Below are 13,003 nucleotides of genomic sequence, written 5' to 3'. Positions count from 1 at the left end.
GGATCCTGAAAATGGATTTTGGGCCTCCCCTGTTATTTATAGCCTTCTGCAAACTGGACGTTCACATTTAAGCTCTGATCTCATTTCCTCCTTCAGATTCAGATTTTATTATGTACAATCCTTGGATCACACAGGCTGGTGTGCTTCTTCCATGTGGATTTAGTTGATGCCTCACTTACATGGCTACTTGTTTTAAGACAAGCCTTTAAACTTATTCCTTTTAATAGCTGGGCACCATCTGATTTCTTCACTGCACTTTGCTATAGCACATGTATCTTCAGTGATCTCTGAGGACGAGTAGAGAATAGGCTCATGACATAAGAAATACTCGTTCTTAGATGGCAGCTAGAATTGAATGTGAACCTGAAATCCATTCATATAGCTATGGTTTATCTATGTCTCAGCTTCGCAGTAGAGATATAATTATCATATTATGATAGAGAACATTTAGGCTTACAATGTCCTTCATGGGTCACACCAGAAAGATTCGAGGTGGAAACTCTACTAAGATAACTGGGCTTCACCTCAGACTCACCTGTGGCAGATTTAAGGACCTTACATACCAGATTGGACTTAAGGCTGAAATCTCCTTGAGTGAGAAGAAGCAGATAACTGCTTTCCCAAAGTTATGGAATTTGTAGTCTTTGGACTTTGGGCACTCAGGACTACCATACCTTTCCTATTTTAATGCCCTCCTTGCTTTTTTATGACATGAATTTGTTCTGATAGGCATTGTTCTGCCTTCGTGAATGAGTATGATTGAAAGTTTTGCTGTAATCACCAACTCCCATTGTTCATGTAAATAATGTCCAGTCACTTCAAGTTTAATCTGTGCAAGTCAATAGTTCATGTATTGCAGTCTGAAGCTGGCCTTTTATCAACAGTATTTTAAATTCTGTACCTTTGCCTTCCTCTTAATCTTTAGCTTACGGTCTCTGTTAACCGCCTCTCTAAATGAGTCTCATCAACACCCACTCTTGCCCAACCCATCGCCCTCTCTCCTGTGTTACGTATCTCTTTTGGTTTATTCCTTTATGGAATTATTACATGTCTGCACCTATTAGCCAACAATACAAACACAAGAAAAGTCTTTAAACTCTGCAGGCTATTTTATTAAGTCACTGACAAAATCTGAGCTGAATTTATTTAGAAACCAGCCTTGGAATGATATAGGGAACTTTTTATTCCTTATCAATTGCTTTCAAATTGAGCATTGGTACATTCTACAAGAGAAATATCACTGCTTGATTGTGAGAGCTCACCTTAATCCACTGTATAAACACTGTACTAACTTTTAAGTCTAAAAATCCTGAACTCTAGAATATATCTGTCTCTGTAAATTTTGGGAAAAGGAACACAAATTTATTTGCATTGTTTATTCAATGATAAGTCAGAATGTTATATGTTCATGAAGTGATAAAATTAAAATATTATCTTATCAATATTGTCATTCAACTCAAATCAATGACTAAAATGGAGCATATGCTCTTCATCAGAAAGCAGTATTTCCCAATGATTTGCATGAACTTAGTGAAACTTGACTTGCAGTGAATCAGAGGGCATTAGGAAAATGTCTTTATCATTCCCAGTAATTACCTATCTTTAAATTCCATGCCCCTGTTTTGAGTATTGACTCATGACATTTTAGTAGATCCTATTTTCCAGCTACATCTTCTTGGTTAATATTATGCACACTAATTATAGATATTCTCAAGAGCTAAGCTTCACTCTGGTCCTTGCTGAAAAATTTACAAGAACTGTGTTTGACTCTATTTCCATTCTTCTGATTCATACGCCTCAAACTTGGAGAGCTCTCTGAACCTCCATCTGCAGATTTCCAACTTCCTGTTGGACTTTTATGCTCAGAAATGCTGTCATCACTTCCCACTCTACTGACCTGGAAAAAAATGCACCACTCTTTCCCACAGTCTTCCTTAATATTTCTGAAACCATATTGTTACCGCTCAGAAACATTTGATTTTGCTTTGTTTTCTACCGGAACAACTTTATTAGCCTGCTACACTAAAATCATTATCGCATGTCAACTAATAGGCATTTTATATCTATTTCTCTCTACTGTTTATCAGTAACTCCCTCGTTTCTGAACTTTATTAGTAAAATTATAGTAATATTCCTGCTTCTAATTCCTTTGTTTTGCATCTATGTGACAACAAAGGTGTTTTTCCCAAAATATTACTTAAATAATTTTATTGCTTTCATTTTCTGAAAATTAAGCAAAATTTCTTTCTAGAATTCACCTCTTTATGTAGTTTGGCACAAAAGTTTCCCTCAATATGTGACCTTCCCAGGAGCCTGAGGACTCAAAGTACTTATCCTGAGGTGGATTCGACAGTAGTGTTCATTAAATGCAATTTACTGATCAACATAGATATATACATACATTTTAATCAACATATATTTTAAAAATATAAAATTATATCAGAAAAAAATAGTGCAATGGAGTGCCAGAGATTTCTAATTATTTAAGCAGCTGTGTACTTGTTTTACCCTTGTGATAGAGTTCAAAAATAGTCTTAAAGAGAAATAATGCTCTCTGTGTAAGGAAAGCCAATACAAGTTTTGTAAACTAAGGTAATTCAATACTTTGACTTTCTCTAATGTCATTCAGGAACTATTTCCACTTGTTTTTCTGAACAGTAATTCTCAATAAGCAAATTTCAGAGCAATGAAATACAACTATGGCTCTGCCATTGGACTTCTCAGTGCGCGCATCTTTGAAAGCCTTGTCTGGGTACACGTGCCTCATTACTACTGCGTCATGGAGTCCTCCGATTCGGTCAGAAGACGCAGTTAAGACTTCCTTATGACAAAGAGGAAGTTAACGAGGCTTTCTTTTTCTAGCAATATCACAGTCAGACAGATGATCAAAACAGGCACATCGAGACAGATGTAAAAACACTAAAAATGAAACAGCCTTTCCTTCGCTTAGGTCATTCCAAAGCGCTCTCGGCGAAGCTATCATTTACTCTTTAATTATTTAATCAAACTTCTTCCTGGGAATGGCTATGAACTAAAAAAAATTCAGAACAAAATGTAGCCAGAGTGAAAATGCCATAGTAATCATAATAAAACTATTATATTGTATATTGCTTCCATTTCCAGCCTTCAGCCTATCTGATGTAACTGTCAAGAACAAACTCTTTATGATAAAACTCATGAGAATAATCATCCTTCTCTAACAATACGGACTAGGAGCCCTGGTGGCACAATGGGAGGCTAAACTGTGTCAATCCATCAGCAGCTTTGCAGGAGAAAGTGCCTGGCAATCTGCTCTCATAGGTCCCCAGTATAGGGAATCCTAGCTAGAGCATTCAACACTGTCCTGGAGGATTGCCATCAATTGGAATCCACCCGACAGTGCAAAATAGCGTGAAATGATAGAGAAATTTAGAAGGAACATGAAGTGAGTCGCACAGGTAGTTTAGCTCATTAGTAACAGGAGGTTTCCAAGTTAGACTCAGCGCACTTTAACTCTGTCATAATGCTTTCGGAAGGTGTGATGGTGGCACCGGAGCGAAGCACTCAGTGCTTCACCTTAACTGAAAAGTAGTGGTTTGAATCCACTAGCAACTCAATGGGAGAAAATCCTTGGTGTTGGCTTCCATGAAGACTGCAGCCTAGGAAACACTGTGCGGCAATTCTACTCTGTCCTGTGGGGTCGCTGTAAGATGGAATTAAGTTGACAGCACAAATCATCACAAGGCTTCCAGAATGAAAGGCGATAGAATTGGCCAAGAATAGATTGACTAGTATGGTTAAGATATTTATCAGTCAATTCAAAGATGAAAGAAGAAAGATGATAGGTAGGTAGGTAGATAGAGTTGGTAGATAGGTTGGGGAAAGGATGAGGGAGGCAAGGAAAGGGGGAAGGGAGGCAGGCACAGAAGAAGAAGGAGCTTCAGCAGGTGAAGGAGAGCATTATTTTTCTGGGTCCTTGTGTTTCTGTATAATAAAGTGTCAGCTTTCCACTCTGAACTCCATTGAAAGTCACTCTGGTTCCTTACTTTGCTGAGCACGCCACAATGTGAGCCTCTTACTACATGTCTCACCCACTCTCAATTCAGTAATTACGTTCTTCTTTCACATAGTCACTTTTTCATCATGTGTATGTATGCATATTATGAAATAAAGGTATTTCATCTTTAAGTTCCAGACTTCCCATCTTTCCCACATAAATCTTACAGAATACGCTAAGCATTTGCATGTACTGCAAACTTAATTATTGATCATCACTAATTTAAGCACTCACTCACTTTCTCTCATAGATTTAACAAAATACTGTCAGTAGAGGTAACCAAGGCTAAAGGAGACTACCTGTCAAGGTTCCAGTGCAAAGCAACAGTTTTGCACTCTCTGGCACCTTCATTTTAAAAATAATTATAATAAATTTCCCAACCAGATTATTAGGTCTCATAGGACAAGGATTATATATTCTATATAAAAAAGGCTTTCAGCCTTTGCACCTGATAATCTGAATTCTGAATGGTCAGTAATCAGAAAAGTCATTATGGTACTATAAAATGAGAAAAGGTCTATAATTTACTCTTTCTGTTGGTTTTGTAAATAAAAAGTACCTACCTCCTACATTTTTGTAAAAATTGAATAAGGTCGTATGTGTATTAAGAGCTTGGTGAATCATAAAGACAATACGAATTAGAGTTAATATAGTCTAGTCGTTACGTACGGGACAGTGATCTGCAAGGTCGGAGTTTCAAACCACAGGAGAATAGACCTGACTTTGAACTTCCATAAATATCGACAGCTTTGGAAACTCACAGGAGCAGTTCTACCCTGTCCTACAGGGCCTGTGAGTTGGCACTGACTCCATGGTAGTGAGTTCACTATGAACCAATGTTTGTTGAATGGCTTGCGTGAGCAACTTGTGCATCCTTTTCATAAACTGTTCAAATTCTTGACTGAGCCCAATCAGGTGAGAGAAAAAAGAGAGCTCTCGAATTCCAAACAGAATGTGGATACAAGTCACACCCACACACACACACACACACACACACACACACACACACACACACCAATCATGATGATTTTCTTCAGTGCAAAGTGGGACCAGTGTTACTGAAATAAATTTTTAAAATGCAATGACTCCCCCCCCCACCCCCAGCCTCAGTTGGAAGGCCTGCCATAGTGCTGGGTGGGAGTGATAGAGGTCAGATATGATGTCACACCTTGTCAGAACATCAAATAAGAGCTACAGTGGAATAAACAATCATTTACCTCTGATATTTAATAAGCAAGAATGTGGAGGCATTTTGTTTCCTGAGTACCAAAAACTATGATAGACTAGTATTTTCTAGACTCTGAACTATCAAAATTAGAACAGTGCTTTGAATGCTAAATATATTCTTATGACCCTATTTAATGAAAATATAACAAACAAACAAAAAATAGACTTTGTCTGAAATATTTTGCTAAAATCAAAATGAAACTCACTGCTATGGAGTCAATTCCGACAGCATAGAAGTTCTCTTTGGATTTCCTAAACTAGAAATCTTCACAGGCGCAGAAAGCCTGGTCTTTCTCTGAGGGAACTACCGGTGAGTTCAAACTGCTGACCTTGCGGTCCACAGCCCAAAGCATTATCCACTAAATCACAAGGGTTTCGTATATTTTGTTAAAAGTTAGTGGGAAATGGGCAAACATTGATGAGCTGCATGTGTTTACAGAATTTTCTATCACTAAGGCGAACATGACTTACTAGGTTTATGGACTATTCTCTATAACCAGAAAATCCATTTGGCTTAATAGGTTCTGAAATTTTCAAATATTCTTATGAGACAGAAAATATATTAAAGTAAGCAACTTAACTTCTTCATTACAATTAAAAAAGTGGATGCCACTTTTGGAAGATTCTAGGGAACATTCTGCAAGGGGCGTGACCTACCTGCAAACATCAACTCGGAAACATCGGGTTTGACATGGAGACAGGTGAAAAGAGGTAGAGGGCACTGGGCACTATCGACTTTTTCTCTCAAACTGCTTAACGTAGTGTTCATTCTCTGTCCATAGAAGAAAGACACACTTTTAAATACAGGCAGAAAGGTATTTCAATTCATATTTCAACTTCAGCATTTGTGAAAACAATATTTTATAATAAAAATGAAATATTTTGATTACTGTATTAGTTTAAAGTACTAAGTCTTATACTTCTAGAAACTTTGGTGTCCTAAGTAAGTCACAAAAAGTAGGCTCTATTAACATAATTATCTCCATTTTAAAGGCAACCCTAGCTCTAGGCATCATGGCAACATCTGACAGGAGAAAGATTGGACAGGTGCAGAGGAAACCCCGAAATTAGCTGCAGGGCAGACTCCTTGACTCAGACAGACTCTGCCCTGTCTCCAGGCTTCAACATCTATGGAAATGTCAGCTTGCAGTCATGTGCGAAGTGGATTGGCTCCAAGAGACCCTCTGCCTTTTCTGACTCTCTCTCTCTCTCTCTCTCTCTCTCTCTCTCTCTCTCTCTCTCTCTCTCTCTCTGTCTATCTAATTTGCATTCTTCCTCTACATCACAAATCCTTCCTGTATTCACTTCCTCATCTGTAAAGATGAGTGGGTGGCAACTAACAGGAGTCACAGGTTAATCCTTGTATTTTACAAAGGAAAAGGAAGCAAATGCCTTCCCCACACATGGAAACTAGCAAGTAGATTCAGGGAATTTATAAGCATGAGTTTGAGATGTAAATGAAGTTATAATATATGGACAAAATAAGAGTTCAGTACATATTGTGGGAAGTATAAACTGAGTCAAGGGATTTTTATAAAATGTATAGTGCTTTCTTTCACTTAAAACATGACATCCATTGTTTACTTGAAAGAATTATAGATTTGGTGGTTGCTTACATTGTGAATTAGTGTTTCTCCTATTAACATCCCAAATATATCAGTAAAGGTGACAGGTTGTCCGGAGCTTTTCTTCTTCCACAAAGACTCAACATATCTTTTAATCTTCTGCGGCGTGAGAAGTAAAAGGGGATTGTGGCTAACATTTTTCATTAGCTCTTCATTAATCTCCTCTAGTCCTTTTTCTGGAAAATCGGGGTCAGAATATAAAGTAGACATGTACCTGTAAAGAAAACAAAACGTGACAAAGAATAAATGGTATGCATAAGTGTCTTCTCCAAAAAAATAAATACTCTCTATGAAAAGAAGCTTTAAGAGAGGATCTATTTGGTTAATTTAACTATATAAATAAAGATATTAATGTATTTAAAGAAAGCATAAGGCTATCAAGTTTGGTAAAATAGAGAGCAAAACATCAAGAGGATAATCTTTACTGAAATGGATTTGCACAGTGTCCATAACACTGGGCGCGACACAGGACAGGGCAATGTTTTGTTGTGTTATACGTAGGTTACTGAGAGTTTGGGCTGACTTCTCAATAGCAGCACCAATCAGTGGAAGAACTAGATCAGAACTGGTCAACAATAGAAGCTAATAGAGAGATTTCAGAGGAAATGTCAGATTCTCTGTCCACAGAAGTGAGTCTTATGAGGTCTAATCCTTACGTCTAGTTCATGGGCAATTCAGCTCACACTATTCAACAGCTAGAAGATGGTGGCACAATGCACTTGAATCGTGTGTTACCATATATGGATTTGTCCTGATGAAATATTACTCAAGCGACGGGATAATCTGAGTGATTCCTACAGTTGGAAAATTATTGTGAATGCCAAATTCTCCTGAAAAATGCCTGGTAGGGAATGTGGAGGTGGGTAGGAGAGAATGACAGTTGACCATTTCAATTTCTGGTTACTATAATTTTGGGATTTGTTAGTGCTATACAGAATCCCAAGTCTCAACAACTGTGGGCCTCTAAATTTCTGGGCATAAAAATATGAAAAGAAATATGGTCAAGAAGGTAAATGGCTCTTTGCGAAGCCTCGTAGCTACCAACAATTGGTCATTATGTGACACCACTTAATAGTTAGACAATGAATATTCAGTTAATGTCCTCCTACCTGTGAACCAATACCTGTAATACTGTAGTGCTCACAATGTGCATTGATTATTTACTTTTTTCTCTAGTATCTTATGAATTCCTAGAGGAAAAGAGCTTTACTTATCCACAAGTTTGTGGGTTTCAGAATCAAATAAGTACCTGGCATTGTCAAATGCGTTGCGTTGAAAAAAATTAATCCCCTTTTTCATTGTAACCCAAATCAAAATGTCTATCATACAGGTTTGTCTCCCTTAAAGGTGGAGAAAATTGATTATTTGGGGATCTCTGCTCACTTCTAGGTATTAGACGTACTAATTGTTCATATATTTTTGCCTTAGAAAACTAAAACTGGCTTTCAATTCAATTTTAATATATTGATAAGGAAAAAGAGGATTGGTGAAGTTAAATAAATTGCTCCAAGTTCCCATAATTAATAATTGCAGAATTAGGATTTAAACATTGTCTTCTGCTAGTGGATACATTTTATTTTGTCAATCTTTCATAAAGACTTTGTTTTAGAAATCAACTTATTCTCAAACCAAATAAATCAAACGCACTGCCAAATGGTCAATTTCCAACTCATGTATAAGATTTCCAGGGCAGCAAATCTTTACTGGAGCCGACTCTCTCATCTGTCTCTCACTGAGTATCTAGTAGAGTTGAACCTCTAGCTTCGTGGTTAGCAGTCTAAGATTCACCTGGCAGTTCCAACAGGGTTCTAACTTATTCCCACTTTAGCTTAAATTAGAATTCCATGCTGAACTCAGCTTTAAATGGAGACAAACTGAGGATAATGACAAGTTAAGAAATGGAGAGTCACAATAGACACAACATTGAATCTGTGCTGTGTGTGTGTGTGTGTGTGTGTGTGTGTGTGTGTCTGTGTCCTGGGGGAGGATTCAAATCCTTAAAATAGCTAAACAGCTTTGGGGAGGATTCAGATCCTTAATATAGCTTTGTAGGACTGTGTTAGGTCAGGTGGACTAGAGAAGCAAATCCAGGAAATTTATATATGTGCAAGAAAGAGCTTTATATCAAGAACTAATTGTATATCAAGAAAACATTACAACCCACTCCAAACCAAGTCGATAAGTCTGACACTAGTCCAGAAATCCCTCTTCGGACTCATGAAACTACATACAATGGTGCAGAATGCAGGAACACCACTCGCTGGTGGGTACAAAGTTGTGTGGATCCAATGGAGCAGTTGATCACAGGGCTCTGGCAGCAGTCAGGGCAGCCAGCAGCAAGGGAGATAGGAAGTTCCCAGGCCCTGCTTATGAGAAGGCCACATCCACATGGAGTCACCATCAGGCTGGGACTTGGTTGACAAACTAAACTCCACCCCTACACTTTCATCTATCTTCAAGCTGACATGAAATTATGCAACTATGACAATGACCAACTGAATTTCTAAATGTTTGCACAAGGATGTGATACTGGTTACACTGAAATTGGCTTAATCACCAAATGTCTATCAAAACACACGTAAGCCATTCAACCTTATAATTAGCTCTAAGTAAATCATATGATTCATCCAAATCAGCAAAGATCTGAGTTCCTGGTCCTAGTCATCTTTTATTCATAAAATATGAGCTGATATAATAATGTCAATGGCTTATTTTTAAGCACAATATTATAATGGGAAAATAAAACACTCTTTTGAGCCCCTCCACCCTGGGGTGGTCAATTCTGAAAATATTCAGGAAATTGTTCATTCTTTATTAGAACAGTGAGGAAAAAATTTTGGCTGGTATTGTACAAAGAACAAAACTGCTTCCATGGACCATTATAAAACTTAAATACAACCTATGGCTCATGCCTTGAAAATCTGTAAGTTACGGCATGAGTGTTTTTTGAATATCATTTCAAGTTCCATTGTTTTTGCTTTTACTTTAATGCACGCAGTTTCGTGTTGCAATAGCGGTCAAACCAAATGCACTACTGTTGGATCAATTCCAACTCAGATCAATGCTGTAGACAGAGGAGAGCTGCCTAATAGGGTTTCCAAGGCTGTACATCCTAGAGCACCAACTGCCACACCGTTCGCTCGTGCAGCAGCCAGGGGATTTCAACCACTGACCTTACAGTTAGCAGCCAAGCACTTTAACCATTGAGAAAGCAGGGCTCCTTCTTCTTCTTCTCCTTTTTTAAGGTTTCTTACATGACACTAAATTAGTTGTTGTTTGTTTTAAAAACTGCTTTTATTGGGGGCTCTTACATCTCTTCCCACAATCCATACCTTCATCCAGTGTGTCAGCACATTTGCACATATGCCAGTATCATCATTTTCAAAACATTCTCTTCCCAGTTAAGCTCCTGATATCAGCTCCCCTTTTCTTCCCCCTCCCTCCCCACCTACCCTCCCTCATGAACCATTTATAAGTTATAGATTATTATTTTCATATCTTTCATTGTCCTCTGTCGCCCCTCACCTGCTTTTCTGTTGTTTGTCCCCTTGGGAAGAGGTTATGTGTTATCCCCCCGCCCTCCCCTAATCCTCCTGGTATCTCTACTCTCATTGTTGGCCCTGGGGGGGGGGAGGCAGTATCTATCCTGGATTCTCTGTGTTGCAGGCTCTTATCTGCAGCAGTGTGCATGCTCTGGTCTAATCCAATTTGTAAGGTAAAATTGAGGTCGTGATAGTGGGGTGAAAGTAGCACTAAAGAGCTAGAGGAAAGTTGTGTGTTTTTCGGTGCTATTCTGCACCCTAACTGGCTCATCTCTTCCCTGTGACTCCTCTATGAGGGAATGTCCAATTGTCTGCAGATGGACATTGGGTCTCCACTACAACCAGCCCCCCCCCCGCCCCATTCACATTGGGTGTGATTTTGTTCTGGGTCCTAGATGCCTGGCGCCTGATCCCATCGACACTGCATGGTCACACAGACTGCTGGGCTTCTTCCATGCGGGCTTTTGTGCTTCTCAACTGGATGGCTGCTTGTTTATCTTCAAGCCTTTAAGACCCCAGATGCTATATCTTTTGATAGACGGGCACCATCAATTTTCTTCACCACATTTGTTTATGCACCCATTTTGTCTTCAGCAATCATGTTGGGAAGGTAAGCATCAGAGAATGCCGGATTCTTAAAACAAAGTGATCTTGAGTTGAGGGAGTACTTGAGTAAGGCCCAATGTCCATCTACAACCTTAATTCTTAACATACAGATATGAGTACATAGTTCTGTTCACCTCTCATTGTAGATATGTATATATATGAACACACAAACATACATACATATGTACATGCCTGTATTTAGACCTCTATAAATGCCCTTGGCCTTCTGGTTCTTTCCTCTATTTCCTTGTACTTTCCCTTGTCCCACCATCATGGTCAGTCTTCATTGGGGTTTAGTAATTCCTTGCTGCTATATTGCCCTTGATTAAGCCCAAATAGGCATCCTTGGCCCTTCTCTCCATTGATTTTAGTTCACTTGTTTTTCCCTTGTCCTGGGTTGCCCCCCACCCCCACCCCCGCCACATCACTTCCTTTCTCCCACCTCCCCTTCTCCAATATCCTCCCGGAATCATTGGTCCCATTCTTTTCATCTCTGAATTATTTATCCCTCCTATCTTATCTAGATAGACATGCAGATACAGTAATAAGTGCTAAAACCAGGCAAAGCCAAATAAAACAATGAAGGAAGTCAAGACCTACAAAACAATAACAAAACAACAAAATGGACAAAAATGGAAAAGCCTATAAATAGTTCAAGGTTGGTCTGTTTGTTGACCTTTAAGAGTGTTTTCCAGTTGAGCCTGATGTTGCCACACTCAATATCCAAAAGTCTATTGTTGGTATTTCCCAGGGATTTCATTGCTTTCCTCCCCTTGTTGCTCTGTTGCATGCTTTTAGTGTTTCGCCCCAGCATGATGGGGTCAGATTGGGCACAATTCCTGCGTTGTATCTCCAGTGTTGTTGCCCGCAGTGCTATGGTTTAGTAAGGGGTGTTGTATCTCGTGGTGGGGCCAGCCCTATGGTCCTCTCTGTGCAAGTTGTCTGCTCTGAGCTGTAATACTGTCCTTGGGGCTTGATGGGCCAGGATGTCCTCCCCTCCTTCTCCATCTCTTTTCGTTTCTCCTGTGTGCTCTAATCAGACACATAAGGCTCCTTCTTTATATTAAATGACCGTATTGTGTTCTATTTTGTTCATAGTGAGTCGAAAAACTAAGTAAAATGAACAAAAACTTAGTGTCAGTAGAAATCTGACTAGCCACAGAATATATAATTTTATTGCCAAGTGTAAGGAAACAATATGATCATACTGTTATTGGTAGTTGTCATGCCTTATCATTGAGCATAATAAAACAATTATTCATATCTCACTATATTGTAAGACTGCCAGTTTCAATCTATATTCATCTGGTCTTTACTCAATTTATCATTTGGATGAATATTTCTGCTGCCACTAGCAAATTTCACTCCTTCCTTCCCTTCTTCCAAAGTTAACCACTGGTTCTAAATCAAGGAAAGCTTCTAGGGGCAGAAAGCTTCTCGCCATCTAAGACCGCAGCACAATCTTTCAGGAAATTGTCCTTTTCCTTTCCATAGAGAACAGTTACAGTTTATTTCTACTCTCCAAAAGTTCAAGTGAACTTACCCACCAGGATTCGATCCCCTGCTGTTTCTTCCCCTCCCATGAAGTAAAGGGCCTGAAACTAAAGTGGTGGTAAGGGACAAAAATTGAGGATAACTTGACCATTTGCATTGGGTAAATGTTCTCTGGTTGTTTACCATTTATGAATCTATTTTCCTCAGAATTGGCAAGTGTGAAATGGACAGCTTTTTCATGGTCTCATTGTAATGACAGCCAAGCCTTGGGCTTTTGTTTGGAAGGAGCAGGCATTATGGCCAGACTTGCTTTCCTTGGTTCCTAGGCTGTGCCAAGAGAGCTGAAGCAGAATGCTACCCCTTCAATTCCTAACTGTCTGTCAAATCTAACTTTTCACCACTTTACTAATAAATGACGTCCAGTAAAACTACCAAAGTGCAAGTAAGGCATCACAAATACAGAAACACATCTA

General features: G+C 38.9%; 1 protein-coding gene across 1 annotated transcript in view; it reads right to left on the bottom strand.

Annotated features, from left to right (window-relative positions):
- The window catches only part of PLA2G4A (phospholipase A2 group IVA), a 170,888-nt gene that overhangs the window by 45,835 nt on the left and 112,050 nt on the right, over positions 1-13,003 (bottom strand). The window contains exons 9-10 of the mRNA XM_075528478.1: positions 6,880-7,102; positions 5,921-6,035 (exon numbers count right to left, since the gene is read on the bottom strand). Of these exons, the coding sequence (XP_075384593.1) occupies positions 5,921-6,035; positions 6,880-7,102 (338 nt within the window). The remainder of the gene's footprint in view (positions 1-5,920; positions 6,036-6,879; positions 7,103-13,003) is intronic.

Source organism: Tenrec ecaudatus, chromosome 1, assembly GCF_050624435.1.
Source record: "Tenrec ecaudatus isolate mTenEca1 chromosome 1, mTenEca1.hap1, whole genome shotgun sequence".
In the NCBI taxonomy this organism is placed as follows: domain Eukaryota; kingdom Metazoa; phylum Chordata; class Mammalia; order Afrosoricida; family Tenrecidae; genus Tenrec; species Tenrec ecaudatus.
The sequence above is the reverse complement of the archived record's forward strand: the minus strand, read 5'-3'. Positions and strand labels throughout refer to the sequence as shown.